Below are 24,011 nucleotides of genomic sequence, written 5' to 3'. Positions count from 1 at the left end.
CTTCATATTAATATTATTATATTATTATATTATTATATTTAATTCAAAGTGATATAACACAGAGAAAAGCAGCAAATCTGCATATTTGAGAAGCTGAAACCAACACATTTTTTGGCATTTTTTCTTTTAAAAAATAGTGAAACAATTATATAAGATTAAAATATAATTGCTGATCAATTTTCTTCTGATCAACTTTATCAACTAAACATTGTAGCTCTACTTCAAATCCTGCCCATATTACATTTAGTAGAAACAGCGCCATCTGCTGAAACGGCCTTCATATCCGGGTTGTTGGGTCAGCTGACCCAAACACGGAAGTAGCTGCAGGTGTGAAGTTGTCAACGAGCTGGAGTAAACAGGAGAACAGTTATTATGGATTTATGAACCGTTTTTCTGTCGTTTTAACGTTTCGACGTGACGTTAAACTCTGAAACCGGTTATTTCTTTATCTGTGAGTAACGCGACAAGTCATTAACGGCTAACAGTTAGCTGTTTCTCTCATAATAAGCTACATTATTAGCAATATGCTCACTTTTTACACTTAAGATACTGTAAATGTACTTGGAGGAAACTAAAATAACACAGAGGTCATCGTTAAACTGACATTAGAAGCTCCTATGTGTATGTTGAGGTAATATTGCAATGTGTAGTAGTGACACATAATATACAGTATAACTGTCACACCTTGATAAAATATAGGACGTTCTTCAAAAAGGCACCTAATTTACAAATAATTTTTGGCTTATCTTATCTTATCTCATCTCCCTTTGTCATTATAAAGGTTGCAGATTCTCTGGTTTCTATCCAGCTCTTTATATCTTCCAGTTACCTCAGGAATCCTGTTGTTGTTCACCTCAAAGTTATAAAAAGCCTGTCTGTATTTTAGGAGAAGTGGTTCACTTTGACACTTCTGCATGAATCTGATCTTTCAGCCTCTGTTCAACAGTTACTTTCAACCTGCTGATGTTGTTACACTTTTGTGTGAGCCAGAGGTCAGACAAACCACAGTCACCCACTGATTGACCTGCAAGACCCATGGTGACGCATATGCACTCGAATTATGCAAAATAGTTGTACGTTATTCGACTGAGTTTAGTTTCTTTACCTTCTATCAGCCTCCCTCAGAAGCCGATGAGTCTGTTTTTAAATGCGACACAGAGCAGGTATCTTCCCAGCTCCCCATAGACCGTATTATTGCAGGTTGTCATTTTAACTTTAAGGGTGTACTTAAGAAATTTGAGGTGTGGTTTTTCCAATATATTTATTTTTTCAAACCCTCACACTTCACATGCATTCACATAACTGGTGTGACTAACCTGTCAAAAAGATCTCGTGTGATATCTACGGGTAAATTTCTACATTTACAAATGGGCAAACATAGCACGGGATGTTTGTTTATGCAGCTCCTCAATCACACCGAGATATTTAAAGCAGTGGACAATCTCAAAATTTTCTCCTTTGCATACAAACTTCAGTTTGTTTCACCAACATCACCTCACAGCCGGGTCTCAGAGGGATCTTGAAGAAATGGTAATCAGGGTAAAACCTGGAAAAATGTCCCAAGTTACACACAATAAGAGTTAATAGCAGATTGTTGAACTCAAACACCAAAAACCAAACAACCAAAAAACAGAAAGAATACATTAAAACAATAAATTGAAATATGAAAATGTGAATATTTTCTGGTTTCTTTAGTTCTCTATGACAGTAAACTGAATATCTTTTGGTTGTGGACTGTTAGTTGGGACAAAATAAGACATTTAAGCTTGAATCTTGGGTTTTGTGAAACAGTGATCAACATTTTTCACCATTTTTTTTTCATACAACACTCTCATTTCCAATAGTGTTTGTTTTTTCCAGCAGGTAGCCCAGTGGGGCTGCAGGTAGCTGCTGATGATGATGAAGGTGTTTCGCAGTCCGGCTCGTCATGGCTACGCTGTGGAGACGTCTCCATTCATCCCCAACAGAGTGGCCTGTACTGCCTCACAGTACTATGGAATAGCAGGTCAGTGTATATATATATATAGTGCAGTGATTATACTTCATACACTGTAGTCAAGTCAAGTGAAATTTATTTGTAAAGCACATTTAAAAACAACCGGTGTTGACCAAAGTGCTGTAAAAATACAGTGAAATAATTAAAACACACATAAATAAATGAGTAATTGTAACAGACAGAATTAAAACAATTTTATCATTCTATTAAAATTTAAAGCAATTGTATAAAGGAGGGTCTGTAAGTGGGATGTAAAAGCAGCGATACATGTAGAAAATACATATTAGACCTTTTGTCTCTAAGAGAATTAGTAAAAATGGTTTTATGTTTAGGGTTCCTGCTGATTGGTTCAGCAACGTGTGTGACAAAAAAATATTTGCTCAGTTTCTCAGAGAAACTTCTCTTTAAAAAGTTAGTCATTATAACATGAAACTATCTTGTTAAAAAAGAAAAGGACTGTATTAAAACAAGAAACTGAGATCATATTTTTGTCTTGGTGGCAGTGATTCTGCTGTAGATTAGAATAATTTACCTGCACATATTTGTTCTTTGTCTTTATTTGGTTTATTTAACAAAGTGCTTGTGTTTTCAGTGCTGCAGTCACAGATCATTCTCTCACCACAATGTTAAACCTCAGATTGTCTCTTTTGTCTTTGTTATTGAGTTGATATTAATATATTGTGTTGTGTGTTGTGTTCTGGGTTGTTTTGTTGTCTGTTGGCCTTTGTGAGAGTACGTTTTGGGACCCACTTTAAAACAAGACTAAATTTTATCCTGATATAATAAATTTGACAGGTTGTGGCACACTCCTGGTTCTGGATGAGACAGAGACGGGGATTTCTCTTGTAAGGAGGTAAAGTTTCTCTTATTCTGTTTTCTTGCCTCTTTCTGACCTCAGTATTCTGTCGTTCGTTGTTTGTCATTTCTCTTTTCTGTGGGGAAGAAGATGCTTTTAAGAGTCCCCTCATTTTTTTGTCTGACTTTAATTTAATTTCTCTTCTTTTTCCTCATTTTAGTATTTTAGAAAGACATTTTTTATCCCTTCAGGCAGTGATTTTAAGGTTAAGTGCATCATGATCATCTGCAGTAACCTTGATTTAGAGTTTTAAAGTTTTTCCACATATTTGTGAGTAAATATAATAAAACAAAGTGTGTGTGTGTGTGTGTGTGTGTGTGTGTGTGTCAGCTGGGAGTGGGGTGATGGTCTGTTCGACGTGACGTGGAGCGAAACCAACGAGCACGTCTTGGTGGCCGGGGGCGGCGACGGCAGCCTGCAGCTGTGGGACACAACCAATCACAACGCTCCGCTGAGGGTGGCCAAGGAACACACACAAGAGGTAGGACACACACACACACACACACACACACTTATACACACAGGGGGATAAAACTTTGAGTTCTTTCATAAAGATGCTGTGTTTTGGCAGAATCGTAATCATTTATCTGTTTGTTTGTCTGTTTGTCTGTGTCTGTGTGTGTGTCTGTGTGTGTGTGTGTGTGTGTGTGTAGGTCTATGCTGTAGACTGGAGTCAGACCAGAGGTGAGAACCTCATCGTCTCTGGATCGTGGGATCAGACGGCTAAAGTGGTCAGTTATCTATTTTGTGCCTCTTTTTTTTCTTTTCTCACTTTAAAGCACCAACTTATATTCTCTGACAGAAATAACAATAACAAGTTGTCGGACCTCAGAAACCTAAATTGTCTGCATTTAAAATAAAAGTTGAAACTGTGTTAACAAATCAAGAAGATCTGATAACTTTGAATCTTAATCTGTGATTCATTACAAAGCGAGAAGCTAAAGTTAACTTGTGTTCTTTATTTGGGGAATGCAGGAGTATCTTCATCTTTTGCACTGTAAAATTTCATAATAAGTCATATTAAATACATTTTTCTTTCATTAACTCAGTGTAATTAGATATGTTGGTCAGTTTCAAGTTTAATTATCACTTTTCAGAACTTATAATCATGAGTTCAGTTGACTAAATGTCCAGTGAATTGTTCACTTAACTCATCAAATTTAGTTATTTAGAAACATTAGCTTATTTGCCAGCACTTCCCAGCAGGCTTTGCATTAAGATTAACATTCTCCTGAAATCGTTTTTATGTTCTGGTAAGAAAAACGTTACATGATGGAGGCTGTTATGTGACTTTTTATACACGTGTCTCAGAGGAGTCAGACGGTCCTCTCTCAATGCTAAACAAGATGAAGATAGATGTGCACTTCCTCATCGAGTAAAACATTTGAGTTATAGGTGTTCATATTCAGGAATGTTGTGCTTGTGATTATGACTTGTGATTGTTAAAGTCACGACAAAGTAAATAATCAAGTCAAACAAAAATAAAATCCAAGCTCATTTGTTAGCTGAGAAGTTCTAGTACATCACAATGTTACATTTACGTAAAGTACAGTAACAGAAGTAAATTGAGAGTTGTGATGATGTAAAATAAAGACATTAAAGTTAACAGAAGGAAAAAGTTCTACGTTGGATAAACTCAAAGTGTGAACTTAACCTTGAAATTTTGAATTTTTCTGAGCTTTTTCCTGACAGAGATGTATTTGTTTTTTTTCCCTGTAGTGGGATCCCACTCTCAGCCGATCGCTGACCACACTCAGAGGTCATGAAGGGGTCATATACAGTACCATTTGGTCGCCTCACATCCCAGGATGCTTTGCTTCAGCTTCAGGTGAGCCCTCACGCACACACATAACGAAGGCTGAGAGAGGGAACGAAAGAATGAAAGAAGATATAAATGAGCAAAAAACATGAATTATTTGATTTTAAATACTCCAAAGGATAGAGATGCAGTTAATGACTAAATTCTTTAAACCAGGGGTCAGCAATTACGTTCAACAATGGACCAGTTTTTCGGATGTTGAACAGGTGCAGTGAAAACACATCTTAAGATGTTTCATTTCTTTATTTCTTTTAATTCATTCAAAAATAAAATTGGTTTATAAAACAGTTTTAGGGTTGTTTATGAGGGCATTCCCATCTTTCATCATATTTCTACGAGAATAGAAACAGTAATTCATAACTTATCTGCACACAATAAACAGTCGGCAGCTTCATGACTTTTAAAGTTTGGCAACTGACACAAATCTGTTGCTGCTCAGTTCGGCCAAATGATGTTATTTACCTATTAACCTATTTACATAAGCCTTGTGTTTACATCATTATCTTCTGTAGATATATGAAGAGTCATATAAAAGATGTGATGTCATCTTTGAGAGGGAAAACTTCAGCTTTCATTACAGGGCCACATTTTGCCTCCCACGTCTTTAAACCATGAAGCCTGATGAGCAGGATTTATTATTGAAGAGGGATAATTGAGATAATTTTGTCCTCTCCACATGTCAAGTGTTCTTGAAGACGCTGAAACCCAAATTGCTCCTGATGTGTGTGATGATTGATGATTTTACTAACTAGGCCGGTTTGATGAATCAGAGCTGGCACAGTGGATTGTGTAATCTCACCACAAGGTGGCGGTGTTGCAGTGTTATTGTGGCGAGGCTTTTCTGTGTCTCTACAGTAGGTGTTGGTTTCAATCATTTTCATATCAAGGTGCACAGAAAGCAAGGCAGGTTAGTTTGTATAGCACCTTTCAAAAACAAGGCAAGTCAAAGTGCTTTACATAAAAATAATTGAGAAAAGAAACACAAGACGATATAAAATAAAATAAATAGCATTTAAAAAGAGTAAAATATGATAAAAGACAAAGTAAGACAGTAGTTTATGTGATCTTCTGTCCAGATTCAGCTGCTGGTACTGATTTAAAGTTTGGATTTAAAATCACAAAGAAAACAGCATTTTGATGGTGTCCTGTAATTTTATGTATTTGTAGTTCAAACAAGATGTTGAGGTGTGACAAAACATATAGAGGCACTGTTCAAGAGTCTGATCTGGAGCTGTCACAGCTTCTGGATTCTTCCAAATTAATCTAAAACTCTAAAGACGCTTAAGACCACCCCTGAACAGAGACACAATATCCCCTCCATACAAAACCACATTAAGACGTGACTGAAATTTCACATTTAAGATTTAATGTGAAGATACCTGAGCCAGCTCTATTCACTGAATGAAAACCATGACATGCAGCTGAAAGATCCGATAAACAGTAAGTTGACCTTTGACCTTATATTTCTTTTTATCGTATATATCTCCTGAAGTTCAAAATTGAACATCCAGCTTCACAGCCTTGGCCTTTTATGTCAGGAATCAGGGGTGAAGCAGGTAAATTGCAAGGCTGTTGCTCAGAAATCTGTGATACTGTGACTAGTGGGGTTTATATTTGGGATTTATATGTTGCTTGAATGCTCTGTGTAGCTCAAAACAGTCATGAGTTTTGATTTCATGGCTGTTGAAAACAAATAAATCCATGAAATGTAAAAGTCCATGTAATACCCAGCTTTGGACATCATTATTAATTCCACTAGCAGTCGTTGTTTAGGTAAAATATGTATAATCTTCACTCTCATTGTATCATCAGCTGTTTGGTCTGTATCTTGTCATCATTGTAGCCTTAAGGCACAAGTATACTTCAACCAAAGCTCTTGTTGGATGGGCAAACCGCACCTGAAACCCCTTCCCTCCACACCTTTCTGATGTCGGAAATCTGACAACTGATGTAATTTTCATTATCGACTAATCTGATGATTAGTTTCTCGTGTAATTGCTTAATCGTTTTGGCTATAAAACAGCAGATAAAAGTGAAAAATGCCGATTACAGTTTCCTGTAGCCCACAGTGATGTCATCATGGCTTGTTTTGTCTGACCGACAATCCAAAATCAAAATAGAATCAATTAAGTATAATGTAAGACAATGAAAAGCAATAAATTATCACATTTGAGAAGCTGTAACCATCAAAAGTTTGCTTGAAAAATGATTTAAAGTGATTAATCAACTATCAGAATAGTTGCTGATTCATTTTTTGTCAACTAATTGACTGTTCGATAACTTCCAAAAACTCACAACCCAACATTCAACCCCACTACTGACCAGATGTGCACAAGTGTGAAAGTCGGCAGAGTTTGAACTTTCTCTCTCTCTCTAGCTCTCTTTTTTCATTCTTCACAGAACTAATTTTGTCACTTTTTTATGTACATCACCATGAATTTGGTTAATCTTTGGGTTATTTTCTCGATTAATGGTTTAGTCATTTGATTTATAAAATGATCGAAAATAGTGAAACACGTATATATCACTGATTCCCAAAGCAAAAGATGATATCTTCAAATGTCTTGTTTTGTCCCGACCAACAGTCCACAACCCAAAGATATTCAGTTTACTGTCATAGATCAAGACTAAATAAACCAGAAAATATTCACATTTAAGAAGCTGAAATCAGAGAATTTGGACTTTTTTTTCTTAAAAACTGACTCAAAACAAAAAATAGTTGACAACTAATCAATTAATCGACTAATTGTTGCAGCTCTACTGTTGTGCACTTCATTTGTCTTTCTAGACACCAAAGAGCCTGAAATCCACACAAATTGGTCACAAGAAGAAAGCCAAAACCACCTCACCAGATCATAAAAACCTGACTCAGATCTACTTCTTTACATAAAAGCAGCAGCACCAGAGTGAGAAGAATCCTGCTGGTGGTTGTGATACAGATCCTCCTCTCCTCTGGCTCTGTTGAGGAAGTGAGTTTTAGAAAGCAGCTTCATTCAGAAGACAATTAAGTGAGTCAGTTTGTGCCCAGAGGGAGAGCTCGGATTATCTTATCCTTCGTGCGAGAGCGTACACGCTAACTTTATCGGAGGGGTGGAGCCGAGCTGGTGATGGACGTACGTTTTTTTCAGCTCTGTGATCAGATTGTGGAGCAGGCTGAGTCTTCAAATCTGCAGCAGCTCTCTTCAGTTGAGGATCAGTTTGTGAAGCGCTCTTTAATAAGTTGGCTAATGAGTTTGGGTTAATTGGTTTGAGAGAGTGAGAGGAAATCTCTGATGAGATTTTATAACTAGGGAGATGTTAAGCTCCTGTTGGTCGGAGGGGGGGGAGGGTTAATTTTGGTTTAACAGTTTGACCTTTAAGGTTTTGATTTATATTCACACAGAAACACACAAAAAATACAAACTGCATAGTTGAGATGAAACCCTGAGAGGCTTCTGTCTGTTGAAATTTAGATCTGTGACACTCCAGTGGTTATGTGGCATTAGTAGCGTTAAAAAAAAGACAAAATAACTAAAAAAGAACAATGTAAATCTCATGTTTGAAGATCAGAGTTGATTCCTCCACACTCATACACATCCAGTCAGTTTGAAAGTAAAGAAATGGGCCTCTTGCAAGAACATTTTTGTATTATTTTTAATGTTTTTTCCAAGTATCAAATTTTAACGCTACCATCATCGTAGGTAAAAATATCACAGTAAACAGTAAATATTGGTCTTGTGAAGTACAAATCTAAACAAAATACACATAAAATGCAAAAGTAACATAACAGTTGTTCAAAGAGTCAGCATATCAGGACTCTAAAGATGCAAATAAAGATCTATTTGAAATAAAAGACTCATTTAACTGCAGAAGTCAGAGGTTAAGTTCCATTTGCTGAGTTTCAGACCAGTGACACAGAGCTCATTAGATCTGTGAGAACACCGAGTCCACATCAGATCAGATAAATCTGCAGCTAAATGATTTACTGAGAACTGACCTCCATAATAAAACCATTTACTGTGGACTGACTGTTCATGTGAAGCAGTTACAGCTGTTTACCTCCACGTTCACATCTGATCTGACACATCAACCAGCAGCCAGCAGCTCATCCAGACACAGCGGTACGCCCCCCCTGTCACCGTCAACGCACTTTATTCACTAAAGCTCAGATTTCATTAGTACTAATGTGAATAAAAGTGCAAAACACCCACACTCTGTCCTGCTTACCGCTGGTTTATTTCATATTTATATGGTGATTTATTCAGTCTCGCTTTAAAATGACTCTATTATGCACACATTAGATTTTTGTAGTTCAGTATTTAAGTCCAATAAATAAAACAAACTTTTGAACTTTTTCACTTTAATTTCAGTTGTTAAGCCCTCTGATGCAGCTGTTAAATATTCAGATATACAGAGATATTTTTAATGTATTAGTAATAATTAGAACTAGATCAGTAAATAGAGTGGTTGGTATATTTGTCCACCAGAGAGTGCTGATCAACTTATCACTCTGTGTGTATCTTGATCACAATAAATAATGTGTATATATATATATATATATATATATATATATATATATATATATATATATGTGTGTGTGTGTGTAAGTCTTCTGAACTGCACCACTGCTCCGGGTCACAATTACTACTATGGCCACTAGATGGCGTCTGTCTCACAAATGTAACTACATGTTGTTTTCCATGTCTCATAAAAAAACTGCTCCATAGTGCTACTAGAGATCAGAAACTTCACAGGGCACCTTTTAAGTATGATATTATAAAATAAGATGAGTCCAAAAGAAGGGATGGATTACATAACTATATAATTAAATATAATTAAAAAACAAGTTTCAAAGCATCAAGGTGTCAAGGTTTTAAAAACTGCTGATATAACAGTGTGTTGCCATGAATGCACTTTTTCTGGCTTAGTTGACATTTTAACTCTAAATATTCTAATATATTTTATAAATTGCAACAAAATGATAAAGTCCAAGACTTATTTGTATCATTGTGCCTGGTGTTTTAACTGTCCACAAACCATCTTTACAAGAAAGAGACAGGAATTTAATATCAGATATTAGAGAATAGGAATCAGTCCATGGCTCAGTAATGGGCAATACTGAGTACATCTCCCAGTCGACTAAAGAAACAGACCTGTGTCCAGACTGAATTATTTGGTTCAAGTCTGAAAATAACCAGAAAGTGAGAGGAGAGGTGAATTTGTTAAAGCTTCATTTAAGCTGCCCAGTTGATGGATGGTTTACTGCAGCAGCCTGAGGTGAAGGTCAGGATCTGCACTCTGCTTTTTGACCCGCAGCGGCACTGATATGAGACAAGCACAAGTCACCCTCTGTGCTTATCGCTCTCTTCGTCTCTCTGCTGCCTGTTTCAACTCACTGCAGTTAAAGGACCAGTGTGTAGGATTTAGTGGCATCTAGCAGTGAGGTTGCAGATTGCAACCAACCGAATACCCCTCCCCCTGACCTTCCCCTTCCAAGCGTGCAAGAGAACCTTCGGTGGCTGCAAAACTCACCGAAAACATGACAGGCCCTCTCTAGAGCTAGTGTTTGGTTTGTCTGTTCTGGACTACTGCGGAAACACGGCAGGCTCCGCAGAGCTCCCTATGTAGATATAAAGGACTCATTCTAAGGTAACAAATACATAACGATTCTCATTTTCAGGTGATTATACATTAATGAAAACATACTTATGAATATTATATTCCATTTCTGCCAGTTGATCCTCCTAAATCTTACATACTGGTCCTTTAAGTTGCAGCCAGTTCAGTCATTTATGTTTTTCTCAACCCTCTGAGTTTCTTTCTCTGTCTTTTTTTTCTTTTTCTTGTTTTCTGCTCTCTCCCAGTTTCCCATTTCCCTCCACTAAAGACTCACTCAGACTTTCCTTCAGTCAAAAGAAATTGCCCTGCGTTTCAAATCAGGATGTGAAGTGTTGGGTCAGATGTAGGTGATCAGGAAGTACTGAGCAGAGCTTTACTGCAGTTTAATGAAAAACGGGGTGATGGGACACTGCTAGAATCAGTGATTCCTCCACAAACCAAAGAATGGTAAAATTTGTGTCGACTGTATAGTGTAAGTGCTGAAAAGAGTCTGAAAAGTCACTTAAAGAGTAAAAAACATTTGGAGAGTGAGTGAATCTGCTCAGGAACTAACAATTATTTTCATTATAGATTAATCTGGCTATTATTTTCTTGATTAATTGTTTGGTCTATTAAAGGTGACATCATCATGTCTGGATTTTGGACAGTTGGTCAGTCAAAACAAAACAAAATCAATTTACTATCATGTAAGAAATAGAAAAGCAGCACATTTAAGAAGCTGCAACCATCAACTTTTCTGCATTTTTTTTTTGCTTAAAAATGACTTGAATGATGAGTAATTATCAAAAGAGTTGCAGATTAATTTTTTTTTGGAGATGAATGTTTTGGTGTTTAATAAAACTGAAGTGTCAGTGTAAGTGGTGAGCGAGGTTGATGAGTCAGTTGAGGTTCAAGCACTGAAAGAAGTTGAAATGTCAGTAGAAATGAAGTCCTCAAAGGAGTTAGAGCTGTGATAATTAGTTAATTAAGCAATTAGTCAACTGACAGGAAATGAATCGCCAACCATTTGCCTCAAACCTTACTACTTTGAGTTGATGTTTGAAGTTGTATTTTTCACCAGTTTTTTTCACCGGTTTGACAACACTTGTGCAGGATTCAGAAAAGTGTTGCAAATATAGAAAACACAACCAAATACAGAGATGCTGCTGTGATGAAAACAAAGCTTTCGATGCTGTTGATTTTCAAATAGTTTTCCTGCAATCATCAATTTGCAACAGAATTGTCCAATCAGGTCATATATGCCAGTGAGATTTGATGCATTCTAATATTGAGTTACTGCTCAGGTTTATGTGTGACTAAGCTGTAACCCTGTCCGTCAACCCCCCAGCAAAAATGTATGTGTTTGTGTTTTGCCAGAGACTAAAGTGCTCATCAGCCAAATTATGTTTTTGCAGGACACTGACACACACACGTATTTATATGCGTGTTTGTTTGTGTTTGCTCCATGATACCATGTAGTGTCTGGTTAAATAATTGATAGCAGGCGTCCATCAGAAACAAAGGTGTACTGACACACACACACACACAGTGTCAGATGTGTGTTGTTGTTCACTTCACTGAGCTGCAGCGGTGTGTGTGGTACGCCCTGGCCTCGGGGAAACTCTGGCATGACATGAATTGTGACTCCACTTTCTCTGCTTCCAAGAATGACCATCAAACTCCAGGATTCAGCTTGTTAAGTGTTTGTCGCCTCAGGATGGAAAACTCCAAACAAAATGTGTTTTCCAACTAACACAAAATAAACCAAAAGTACAATTAAGTCACCTAAACTTCTGACACAAACAGCTATAAAAAAAAATTATACGTCTCTCTGAGCTGCTGATGGATTTTTAGCAAATATTTGACTGTGCATATGCAGTAAATTAATGACTACCAGTTGCGTTACTGTCACAGTAGGTTAATATGCCGTTTTCACAGTATCATATAGTAAAATTACAGTTGTATACTGTGACATCACAGTCTGCTGTGCAATCAAATTACTGTGATATAAAACTATGTAGAATTACTGTATTACACTGTGACTTTACAGTAAAATGCACAGTAAATTATGGTAATGTTGCAATATTCTGTTGTAGAGTTATTGTAATGTACTGTGATTTTACAGTAAAAATGTCCATCAGACTACTGTGATATAGCAGTATATTGTTGTATAATTACAGAATATACTGTAAAAGTAATGCAACTCAGCCTGTAATTTACTGTAAATGTACACTTCAGATAACATAAAATACTGCAAATTTAACCATTTCACATTTTTTTTTCTGTAAACCCATAACAAACCTAAAATATAAAAAGGTTAAGTTCAAATAAAGACAAAAGCAAAATCAATTTAAGACATTTATTTTGGAATTTAATATATATATATTTCACAGGTCAGTGCAACTATTGCAAAATCCTGAAAAATTGAACCTTAATAATAATCATCAAGTCATACTTGAAGCTGATTTATAGGCACGCCACCCAAATTTTGTTTCAGTGTTTTTTCAATTTAGAAAGGTATTTACCAACACAATGTGAAATAGCATAGCTGCAGTCAAGTAAAATTGAGTTTATGATAATTTACAGTGTAGCAGCATGGCTCAAGGGATGGTAATGTCTGCTGGTCAGTTGGTCCACCACTTTCATCCAGAGTGGGTTTTTACTAGTCAAATCCAGACAAATGTATTGATAGAGCACATTTAAAAACAACAGGAGTTGACCAAAGTTAAATAATTAAAATAAAACAAAAAGAAATAGATAAATAACTGTAACAGACAAAGTGAAAACATTTTTATTATGATATTAAAATGAAGGGGAATCAAAGGTGATTTTTATAAAGGCGAGTCTTTAGCCATGATGTAAATGTGGCGATACAGTAGATGCTATAACTGAACCACAATCTGGGAGCAATGCAGCAAAATGGAGCAATGGAGAAATCTTGGTCAACCAAGTTTTGAATGGAAACATGGAACAGAGACTACAAATGTAAATGAGCTGTAGTGTTTTATGCCTGGAAAGGATCGGACCAATATTTAACTGTACATATTGGTTGAGGTAAAGACACCTTTGGGCCTGTGAGTGTGTGTTTATCCTGTTAGAGGAATGTTATATGTGAGGAAATATGAGTTAAATATCCTGACGTGAACTCAGTGAAGATCAGTGATTCAGTGAGTTATGAAACATCAGTGGGAGATATTTGGCAAAACCTTCACAGGATTACTTTTGTAAACGGATAATATAACGGTCTAGTTAATAATTATAACTGGCTGCTTCAATCATATCACACTGGACTGGAGCTGCTGAGCCGTTGAAAGGAGAGATGAGAAGAATAACAGACTGTTGCATTCCTGCTCTTTTATCTTGTGTTGTGTTGCTGAGCAGAGAGCTCTGCTAAAGTCACTTTGTTATGCTTCTTTTAAACTGAGTTTCTCTGTGCCGTAGTCTCTCTCCCTCCCTCTGTGTGTGTGTGTGTGTGTGTGTGTGTGTGTCTAATGAAACAGAACTTTTAGAAGAATTTTAAATCTGCTTTTCTCAGATGTTAAATTTCAGACTCATTTTCCTGCTGCAGGGGTCGGTCTGTTACGATATATCAGGTGCAGCAGATGTTGGTATGAATTTCCATTCTCTCCTCCCATATTTAACGACTCTAAACAGAGACATCTTAAAATACATATTGCACGAGCCCAAACATGCAATTTTTTTAGGTGGGTCTTCTTGGCTTTTCTTCAATTTTACTCCTGCAACCCTTTAGTAATGCAATTTAGCTGATGAGCGCCTAAAAAGTGGTGCCAAAGCCTCAGTGTCTATCATATTATGGCCACTTCCAATTCTTGATTCTGATTGGCTGGCAGGTGATTTCAATCACCTGATGAGATAAGAAAAAAATAGTTATATCAGTAAATTAATGACTAGAGGGCCAGCGAGATGATCTCCAGCTAAAGGAGACAGCAAGACAAATTCTTCTTGTGAGGCAACTCATACCTAATTAACCCTTTCATGCGTGAATTATGATAACCTCAGTCAGGATTTTTTTCCTAAGTGTTTTTATTCCTCTGTAGGCATTTTTTAAACACGTATTTTTCAAGGAGTTCGTCCAACTTAGTGGACAGATGATTAATTGTCATTTTCTCCCAACATAAAATCAATACTTACTACAATATTAATTTTAACAGTTTTATTACTCCTTAGTTGTTACTTGATGTTACAAAATTTTATTTACCTGCAAGGGTCTATTACTATAGAAGGATTGGCAAGATATTCCTGAGCTATAGAGCATTCTTGGCCGGCCGGCAGGCGGCCATCTTGGTTTTGAGCTTTTACAGTCAATGGTTTTGAGAAATTTGTGTTGCACTTACAAAGGCTGGCCAAAGGATGGCAGCGTATGGGATGACACACTGGAGTCCACTGTGTTGGCTGATGTCGAACTATACCATTAAAACCTTAAAAACGGCTTTTGAATAGCTGTCCACTATAGTGACCACTATGCATGGAAGGGTTAATAAATGACATTTCAAACATTTCAATAAACAAACCAGGTTCAGTATAGGCCACATTTGTTTCCGGCATTTTTGCACCTAATATTCACCAAATGTATTAAAAAACATATTAAAGTCTTCTGTAATGTCCCAACATTAGTAAGAGGTAGAAATTTTAGTATTTCCTGCTCAGTTTACATTGAAAATTTCTCCCTCAGCCTGCTGTAAAACACTTCAGAAAACACTTAAATTTTCTTGACAATCACTTGTCTTCTATGTTTAATGGTTCATTTATGCAAATAGTCCTTTGCATAAATTGAGTTTGTTTTATCCTGTTTTCATAAACATCTGTCGCATGAGCATTTAACCGTTTTGTGGCAGTTTTGTGTGCTTGTTAAGCAGTTTGTAAACTCACATGTTGAAAGCTGCAACATAAATGAGATTTGTCATTATATAATTACCATCTTTCATTGCGTATCTCATCCCTGCAACACGGTAGATTCAATACTACTGCTGTTTGGACTGTTTGGAGTTGCCACTCATGCCTGTGAGCTTTTTGTATCTTCACTTTTGACAATAAATTCACTGAACTGTCCCTGCCTGTGTTTTTCTGGTGGGTATTACGTATGAATGGAGGGATGATAATGAATTGTCAAACAGTGTTATAGCATTATCATATGGTGGAGAATTGCTGCCTTATCTCTCAGGGGAGGCTTCCCCTCTGGTGGCATTTAGCAGTTAGCATGATAGGCTAGTGCTGCTGCTGTTGGCTTTGAAGAGAGAGACAGTGTGTGAGAGAGAAGATGGCGTCTCATTCAGATAAGCTTATCGGGGTTTCCCATGCTCCCTGCTGCCTCTCCTCCTCACATCTTCTTCATGTTTCTCCTCCTCTTCTTCTTCTTCCTCTCCCTCTTCTCTCCACCCTACCCCCTCCAATTTGGTTCAGTGCCACATTTGATCTCCACCTCCAGCATCAGCAGGAGAAGAGATTGTGTGTGTTTAAGTGTGTTAAGCTTCCATCTGCACCTCCATATCTCCTCCAGTGTAATTTGCAGTGCCACATCCAGTGTTGCTCTCAACTCTGCAACAAATCAGAGCTTCAGTAAACAACAAGTCGACTCTTTCCTTACTTGTGTTCTCTTCATCTCTTCCAACTGTCTTTATCATCCAAATCACTGGACGACAGGACTGGATAATGTGTCTGAAATGAATATCACTTAAATGAGGAAAAAAATGTCATGATATCAGTCTAAAACCGTTTAAATTCACATTTGAATTATCAAATTGATATTCCACTATTATATGTTATGTAAGGCAGAACTCTTCACACAAACTTCAGTAACTTTTATATTAAAATAAGTTCAAGTTTATTAGTATATCATAATATCACACAAAAACGAGTGCTTTACAGAGTGATAGAACATCAGAAACTACGTTATGACGTTATAACATCCCCACACGCACAAAGCTAATTGAAAGATACATTAAATAGAGCTAGTGAAGCTCTGTAAATGCAACCACGATTCTATGCATGTTCAGTGCCGTTTGCCGTACAAGGAACCTCACTCCTGACTGGGTTACTATCTTATAGCTATTTTTACACTTTGGAGCCATTTCTAAATAAACTAACGTGACCAAACTCTGCATAATGAAGGAACATATCACCCAGTGCAGCGGTGTGACTCATTGATGTGTTTTTAATAGTTTTTGACAACAACGGAGGTCTATGGCACAGAGGAACAAGATATATCAGGCTTTGGATGCACACGCAATACTTGTTAGTTGATTAGTTCATTGATGGTTTGGATCCAAATATGAGATTTGTTGAAAATTAGAAAAATATAGAAAATCAACAAGCGAATCCTTTAAGCTTATTTTTAAAAGAAAGATAGTAGGATGTTGATTCGACTTGGTCAAGTGTTGGTGGCAGTTTGGTGGCAGCTGCATTTTGGACGCTCCAGTTTTCTCTGTTCCCTCAAATTAGAGGTCTTCACAGATCCTCTTGATTCTGGGGAACCAAGACTCAACCTGGGACCTGAGGCAGACCGGATCCAAATTATACTCAGTTGGGTCAGGGAGGGTCAGCATGTTTGATATCTGAATGGATCAGAGTTTACGCAGTATTAGCTTTGATCACATGGTACATCATAATCACTGCAGGAGAAAACATTTTAGTTTTTAGTATTTTAATCAGCTGCATATTTAATATTTTAATGATGATAAATGATTATTTTAAAAAAAAAAATTGATTCACAGGTATTAAATTGGTGGAAAATTATCATCTTCTGTCTGTCTGTCACCTAATTGACATCAGAATATTTTATTGCAGCATTTTATTATTATAGCTCCTATGACTTTATCTTAGCTCTGAAGACATTACGCATCATGCTGCTGCCGGTACTGGAGTTCTCTCTCTATTAGGGTCTCTTCAGGACAACCACATTTGTGTCTATTTGGATCGAGACTGTGCTCAGGTCTTTGGTTGGATTGGTTCTTTCTTTTTTAAAAATTGATTAATACACGTCAGGTTTGGTTAGGTTTTCTATGGGTCCGTTTCCAATCGGGTCAAACAATTTGAACCTCAAAGGTCACTGTTAAAATGGTTTCCAGTTGGCCAGCAGCAGGGGTGGAGCAGCGATTTTAAAAGTGTGAGGGTTCTAGAGGTGGGACATGAGCACGGCAACCCCCCGCCTTCGAGCCCTGATCCAGTCTCAAAATACCAAATCAAAATGAATGCCATTTAAACATTTTTTTTACTACTGTAGTTGTAACCACTGCTTCAGCTTACTGTAATGTAATTACTGAGACCATATGAGTTTAAAAACTCAGCAGAATTTATTTAGGGTCTCATAGCAGTTTACTCCTTACATCCAGTTATTTGTATGAATTGCTGTACTGGTGCATAGCTATCCTTATTATACTTAAGATAATCACAGAGTATCTTTATCTACTTCATTACATACCTTATAGACATGAAATTAAAGGAAACGTACACTTCCATTAAAATGAAATTGATAGTCATAGATGCATAACAAATTGAGCCCTGGTAACAAATCAGTGAAGAGTCATTTCTGAGTCCATGGACTAGTACAACCTAAACTGTCTTCAATTTTTTTTTTTAAAAAGTGTCTCTTTAATAGAAATTCAAAGGGGACCTTTAATTGTCTTTAATTGGGAAATTAAATACCAAACATTGTCCAGGAGGTTTTGTATCAGCAGGCGTCAGTTCCTCTCCAACAGCCACAGGGAAGAAGAGGTCCCTCTTCATCTAAAGTCCGCCTCAAAGCTAACAGGAGAAAATCACATCAGCAGGTGATTTGAGGCTAGTGAGTGCAGAGAGTGAGCAACCAGCTCTCACAGGCCACAGCTACAACCATCTGAACCCTTTTTAAGCTCAATATTAAATAGTTATATTACTGTGGTTTAGCTTTAATTCACAATACAAACTATAGCTCATTCTAACTTATATTAAATGCAAAACACACATTAACGTTACTCTCTAACATAAGGAGTAAAACTATGACGTCTAAAGCAACATATTCCTTTGACATTTAGCTTAAAATAGCATGAACTATGTGAGTTTACATTCTGGACACAGAGGTAACTTGTACATATTCTTGCCAAAGTCCGTCCAGCACGGTGGCTAATTAGCGATTAGCTTAACTCACTATTAGCGATTAGCATGTTAATAAACATGAATGTGGTCGTTAAGACTTTAACATAAGACAGACAGATGTAACACATCTTAAATATGAATGCTCACCTTTGTCTATGACTATTTGAAAATGACAATAGAAGTGACTTTAAAAACCAAATTTGCCACCTGGCTTACATTTAGGATAGGATTTCATTTATGTTCAGTGATGTTAGCTGAGCTGATACATCACATGACAAGACAAAGTTACAAAAGACAATTCTACATTACTAACTAGTTAAATATCTGATTCATACCTCTGAACTGTTATTCTCTAATCTGTTATCACAGCCAGCAGCGAGTAACTTTAACAGAAGCACCGTTGCTGAATGCACAAACGTAACTTTACTGTACTTCAACTGTTTACTCTTCCCTGGCTTTAACATTACTGGACTCATGATCAACAGTTTTTTAAAAAAGGATCAAAATTGATGCAACAGTTCCAGAAATATGAGGTCAAGTGACATACGCAGTTTATCAGAGCCACAAAAAGTGTTGTAGTACTGCCCAACACCTGGAAAAAACACTGTGATGTGTAAAATTGGTGGAGTTCCCCTTTAAAATGGTTCAAATTTTCCTTGGACTCCAGCCCTCCATGAGTAGTTATGGATTATATTACCTGGTTGTAATTTGGATCTGTTTCCAAGTTGGTAAAATGCTTGAATTTGTGAAGCTCATAGTCCAACAAACATGTTGTGTCTAGTGCATTTAGTATCTCTCTGAATGTCTTCTTTCACTTCTTTGTATGTTTTCTGTCATCATCCACAGAATGTAATGAAGTCAAGCTCAGCTGCAATGAAAAGTAATCTCAGAATAAAAGAAGCACCATGTTTTTACTCTGCATATAATTCCTCTGGTTGTTTTCTCTGCCAGCTCGCCTCTGTAGAAGACAGGACCCAGCTGTGTGTGTGTGTGTGTGTGTGTGTGTGTGTGTTTGTTTTCAGGCCTGTGCTACCAGTGGTCATGCTATTCTAGATAAGCTCTGGAGGTGGCAGATCTTGTGAATGCAGCTCTCTCTGGCTTTTCATTTGAACCCTTTTTGCTGCGGTCACCCACACGCTTTGCTGCGATCACTTTCAGCCTCCACTCTGAAAATGTAGTGAATGTTTTTTTAAATGCAAATAACCCCATACATGAAGAGAGATACCCCCCCCCTCAACCAGGGAGGGATTAGCTGGAAGAACTGCATCAGCAATAGGATATAGATATACGTTGAAACAGAAATGAAATGTTTTTGAGACACATTTTAGCTGGTTGTTGAACAGGTGTAAATGCATCCATCTCTGCAGGATGCACTTGTAGACTTAAACTGTATCAGTATTTGTGCTGCGGTCATATGTAAGGGGTCTCACGATTCTCCAAAATCCACGATTCTTTCGATTTTGAGGTCACGATTCAATTTGGTTTTCAATTTAAACTTTATTCCTTTCAGCACTGATGGCTACGCTGTTAAACTATCAAGTCCTGATTTGTAAAGATCAACAGATCATTGGTTTTATGCCCTGACACTCTAAATAACTGATTGAAAATGTAATAACAACAGCTTATGCAGTTGGTTCCCAATCGACTGGTGAAATCACACTGTCGTAAAAAAAATAAAGAAGACAATTCTATATCTTGGTGGCTTTTTGCAGGCGAGGAAACTCAAGCTGTTGTTGTAAAGTTCACTTCTGCCATCTAGTGGCTCCTCTTTTAACTGCAGCGTTCACTCTTCACATCAAACAGCAGCAGGTGCCAGTCGAGCTCTCGATAGCAAGAAAACCTAATGCATAAAAAGCATAATGATCAAACAGCCTGATTGTAATATCCAAATGGACTTTGATAGAATGATGTGTTTAAGAACCACCACATTCATTTTGTAACTTCTTTGAAATGTTTTTTTTTTTTTCTTTGGATGTGTGCAAGTAGGCGGGGGCAGAGAGAAAAAAATACCGGGAGAATCGTGAACCTGCTTGTGATTTCGAAGGTTGAACCTGAACGCTCGATTTAATAGATTTTTGATTTAGATCAATATGAGCTGATCAGCAGAGTGAAGAGCCACATCCAGAGTTCAACAGGCAGCAAGTTAATATTATTTATCTCAAGACATAGTGGACAGTTTTTGACAGTTTTGGATGGAGATGTAGCTCAGTGAGAGGAGTTGTTGAGTAACTCAGGTTTCTGTAGCTTTTTGATTATCAAATCTGAATCCTTTTGAACTAATTATCAAATCTAATTTTGCGCAGGTTTAGCTTTTAACAATTGCATGTCACAAACTAAAGTAAAACTCAAAGCTCTCTAATCACTTTTTAGTTGTCAGAGAAGGCAGAAAATAATGAATGATTGCAGCCCATAAATACAACCTGAAAATATTAAATATGTATCTGACACATCGAGATATCAGCAGCAGCCGACTGACTTTTACATCTTATTTTTCACGAGCTGTTCTCTCCTGAAACTGTGAAGTTAATCAGCTTAAAATATTGAAAATATTAAAGTATTAACTGGGGAGATTTTCGTGAAATCGAAGACTCGCTTTTCTGTCTCATTAAACTATAAAAACATAATCATAGAGTGCACAAGCAAAGTATAAACATCTGGTTGCAGCTTCTCAAATGTGAATATTTTCTGGTTTCTTTAGTCTTCTATGACAGCAGACTGAATATTTTTGGGTTGTGAACTGTTGGTCGATACAAACAAAGACATTTTTGGGAAACAGTGATCATTTTTCACCATTTTCTGACATTTTATAGACCGAAAAACGAATTGGTTAATTGAGAAAATAAATGTCAGATGAATTGATAATGAAAATAATCGTTCGTTGCAGCCCTAATGAAAAGGATTTTAACTTAAAGAACCTCAAAGTAATTTAAAAATACAACAATTTGTATTTTTAAAATCTGATTTCTGTTTTTTTTTCACAAAATGAACTGATAAAAATAAAATATTGGCTCTTTTTAAATAAAAAAAAAGGATTATAATGAGCCCTGTGATGTTTTCCTCTTCACATCTGTTAGTTCGCTGGCATCAAGTGTGTGTGTGTGTGTGTGTGTGTGTGTGTTGTATATTGGCAGAAATTTAAAGTTGGCTGTGATACACACGAGGATGAAGCTTAAAAAGCTGCATGTGGGGAAAAAAACTGTGTGTGTGTGTGTGTGTTTGTGTTTGTATGTGTGTGTTAGCTGAACCTGCTGATACAGCAGAGATACCAGGTGTAATAGAGCGAGACCCGTTTATAGGAGTCAGCCTCTAATGCACTGCAGAGCAAGCACACACACACACGTACACACACACACACACACACACACACACACACACACACACACACACACACACACACACACGTCCTCATACATTTACATGCACAGCCAGATCTTCTCCGCTGCTGCTGCTGCTGTAAAAGAAACATAATGTTAAACAGTTTTGCTGTTGTAAACGGTGACACACACACACACACACACACACACACACACACACACACACACACACACACACACACAGTCTAGCCGGCATGTTTTCCACTCGGTGATGCCAGAGGCCACGCATGGCTGAGAAGCGGAGTGTGTGAGTGATGGAAAAAGTAAAAGAGGGAGAAAAAAAAGGATGAAATAAAAAGGAGGAATGACACGAAGGGTTAAGATAGTTATGGAGGAATCGATAAGGACCAGGAGGACGGGGGTCTGGAAGAGACCGATGCTGGGAGTGTGTGTGTTGGGTTTTCATCCATCGTCGGGATTAAAGAGGAAGTGGAGGAAATGGTGAACAGGAGGAGAGGAAGCACGTTGACAGGAGGAGGAGGAGGAGGAGGTGGAGGAGGAGGAGGATTAATCTGCTGGTCAGTAAACATGAGGTGAAGCCAGGAAGAGGAAGAAGCTTCCTCTTTAATCTACAACAAACAGTTAGGATTTGTTCTGAGCTGTTTATTCAGACTCTGTGGGCTTTCCTCCTTGAATCCAAAACACTCCGGCCAGTTTACCCCTCCGCTCAGCCTCAAATCGAATTTAGGTGGCATTGTTTCTGAAGAGCAACCCCAGAGTCCCAGTCACATAATCCTATTAAGCAAATGTATTTTATTTTTTATGCTTCGAGACAATGACACCAAGGAGGTCCAAACTTCCGTCCTTTCTCCTTGTTCTTTGGATCATTCAAACATTATTAAACATTTATAAAAAGCTTTTAGTTTTGCCAAAACAAAATGACATTTGATATGTAGCTATATCTAGATAGAGATGAAGTCATAAACATTTCTGCAGATCTTAAAGATTCACTTAAGCTTAAGTAGAGCATGACAAAAGAGTTCAATTAGCTGCAAACAGATTTATTTAAGTAAATGAATTATTCAAGAAAACATACACAAATCTTCAATCTTGTCAGTATAAATCCTAATAAAACCCCCTGCAGTGCAAAATATGTACAGCCAGGGAGCTTATATCATATGAGCACCATGACTTTTGCCATTAAAAAAAAGGAACAGTATGTGAAATGTGTCTTTTAACACCAGAAAAAGCAGATATTAAAGGGGAACTCCGCTGAATTTTTAAAACAAAGTTAGTTTACAGGTCTTTGGGAGCGACCATGTCTCCTAGAACTTATGTTTCTACTAAATTGCAACAGGAAATATAGTTTAAGGAAACCTAATGTCATCTAATAATTGTGATAATAGCCTAATCAGAGTAAAAAAATGCCTCATGTAACAGGTGGCGCCCCTGTAACCACCTCAATCAAACCACCTCGAGGGGGAAGTCGTCACATCGCTCTGGATTCCGCCATGTTTCTCTTTTGGGTGTTGCCATGGCAACGCGCCCCCATGAATTTGGGGGCAGAGCTTCTACAGGTGGCCTGATCCGTCCCGATCGGAGGGAATTTTCAATCGGGTTTATAGGGGTTGGTGTAAACCTTTGATAATCCGTTCAAGAGGAAGATATTAGCGCCTAATAACCATGTAAATGCTTAATGTGATTGTTTCTCTCTGGTTGGAATAAATATATTCGTTCTACGCATGTTTGCCCCACGTGGGGGTAACATTAGGTGACGTAATGATAGACAGAGAGTGAAAGAGAGAGCATGTGTATGAAGTTAGCAATATAGCTGTGAACAGTGCAGTGTTTTTACAGTTTAGGCTATTTGTCAGTGAATAAATGCTACAGCAACTCAACACTCAAGCCAAGTTCCTGCCTGTGTCCTGTTTGCCACCTGCTGATTAAAGTGAAGAGGGTTAGCCCTGAAGTTAGCGACAATGGGTTAGCCTAACCTGACTTTTGTTGGGCTGACGGTGGCTGGTAGTAACATTTTGACATACTGCTCTGTTCCAATGAAATGCGTCAGAAACACCAGAACATGTTAGATTACATCTCATGTAAACAGTTGACCGAAATCTTCCATCAGAATGAAAAGAAGCGTGCGTGTAACCGCAGCTACTTTGTACGACGCTCGTTCATTTGAAGCAAACTGACTCCGTGTTTGGCTTAAAGGAGGAAAGACTGCAGAGTTGATTAAACCTCTCAGAACCTGCTGGCTGTAAAATGAAAGAGGAGGAGGAGGAGGAGGAGGATGAGAGAGGAGGAAGAAGAGGAGAGGAGAATGTAAAGGTTCTGCTTGATGATTGTCGCAGTGTT

At 37.5% G+C, this 24,011-nt stretch overlaps 1 protein-coding gene across 3 annotated transcripts in view; it reads left to right on the top strand.

The window, feature by feature from the left end:
* Positions 1-301: 301 nt before the first annotated feature.
* The window catches only part of pex7 (peroxisomal biogenesis factor 7), a 60,423-nt gene continuing 36,713 nt past the window's right edge, over positions 302-24,011 (top strand). The window contains exons 1-6 of one of the 3 annotated variants that reach the window (XM_067572225.1): positions 302-451; positions 1,861-2,005; positions 2,792-2,849; positions 3,183-3,333; positions 3,506-3,583; positions 4,572-4,680. In XM_067572225.1, coding sequence (XP_067428326.1) covers positions 1,894-2,005; positions 2,792-2,849; positions 3,183-3,333; positions 3,506-3,583; positions 4,572-4,680 — 508 coding nt within the window. In that variant the 5' untranslated portion in view covers positions 302-451; positions 1,861-1,893. Of the gene's footprint in view, positions 456-1,844; positions 2,006-2,791; positions 2,850-3,182; positions 3,334-3,505; positions 3,584-4,571; positions 4,681-24,011 lie in introns of all 3 variants that reach the window. The other 2 variants (XM_067572227.1, XM_067572226.1) reach the window with 2 other exon arrangements.

This window comes from Thunnus thynnus, chromosome 18, assembly GCF_963924715.1.
Source record: "Thunnus thynnus chromosome 18, fThuThy2.1, whole genome shotgun sequence".
NCBI lineage: Eukaryota > Metazoa > Chordata > Actinopteri > Scombriformes > Scombridae > Thunnus > Thunnus thynnus.
Note: the sequence above shows the minus strand (reverse complement) of the source record. Positions and strands in the feature narration are given on the sequence as shown.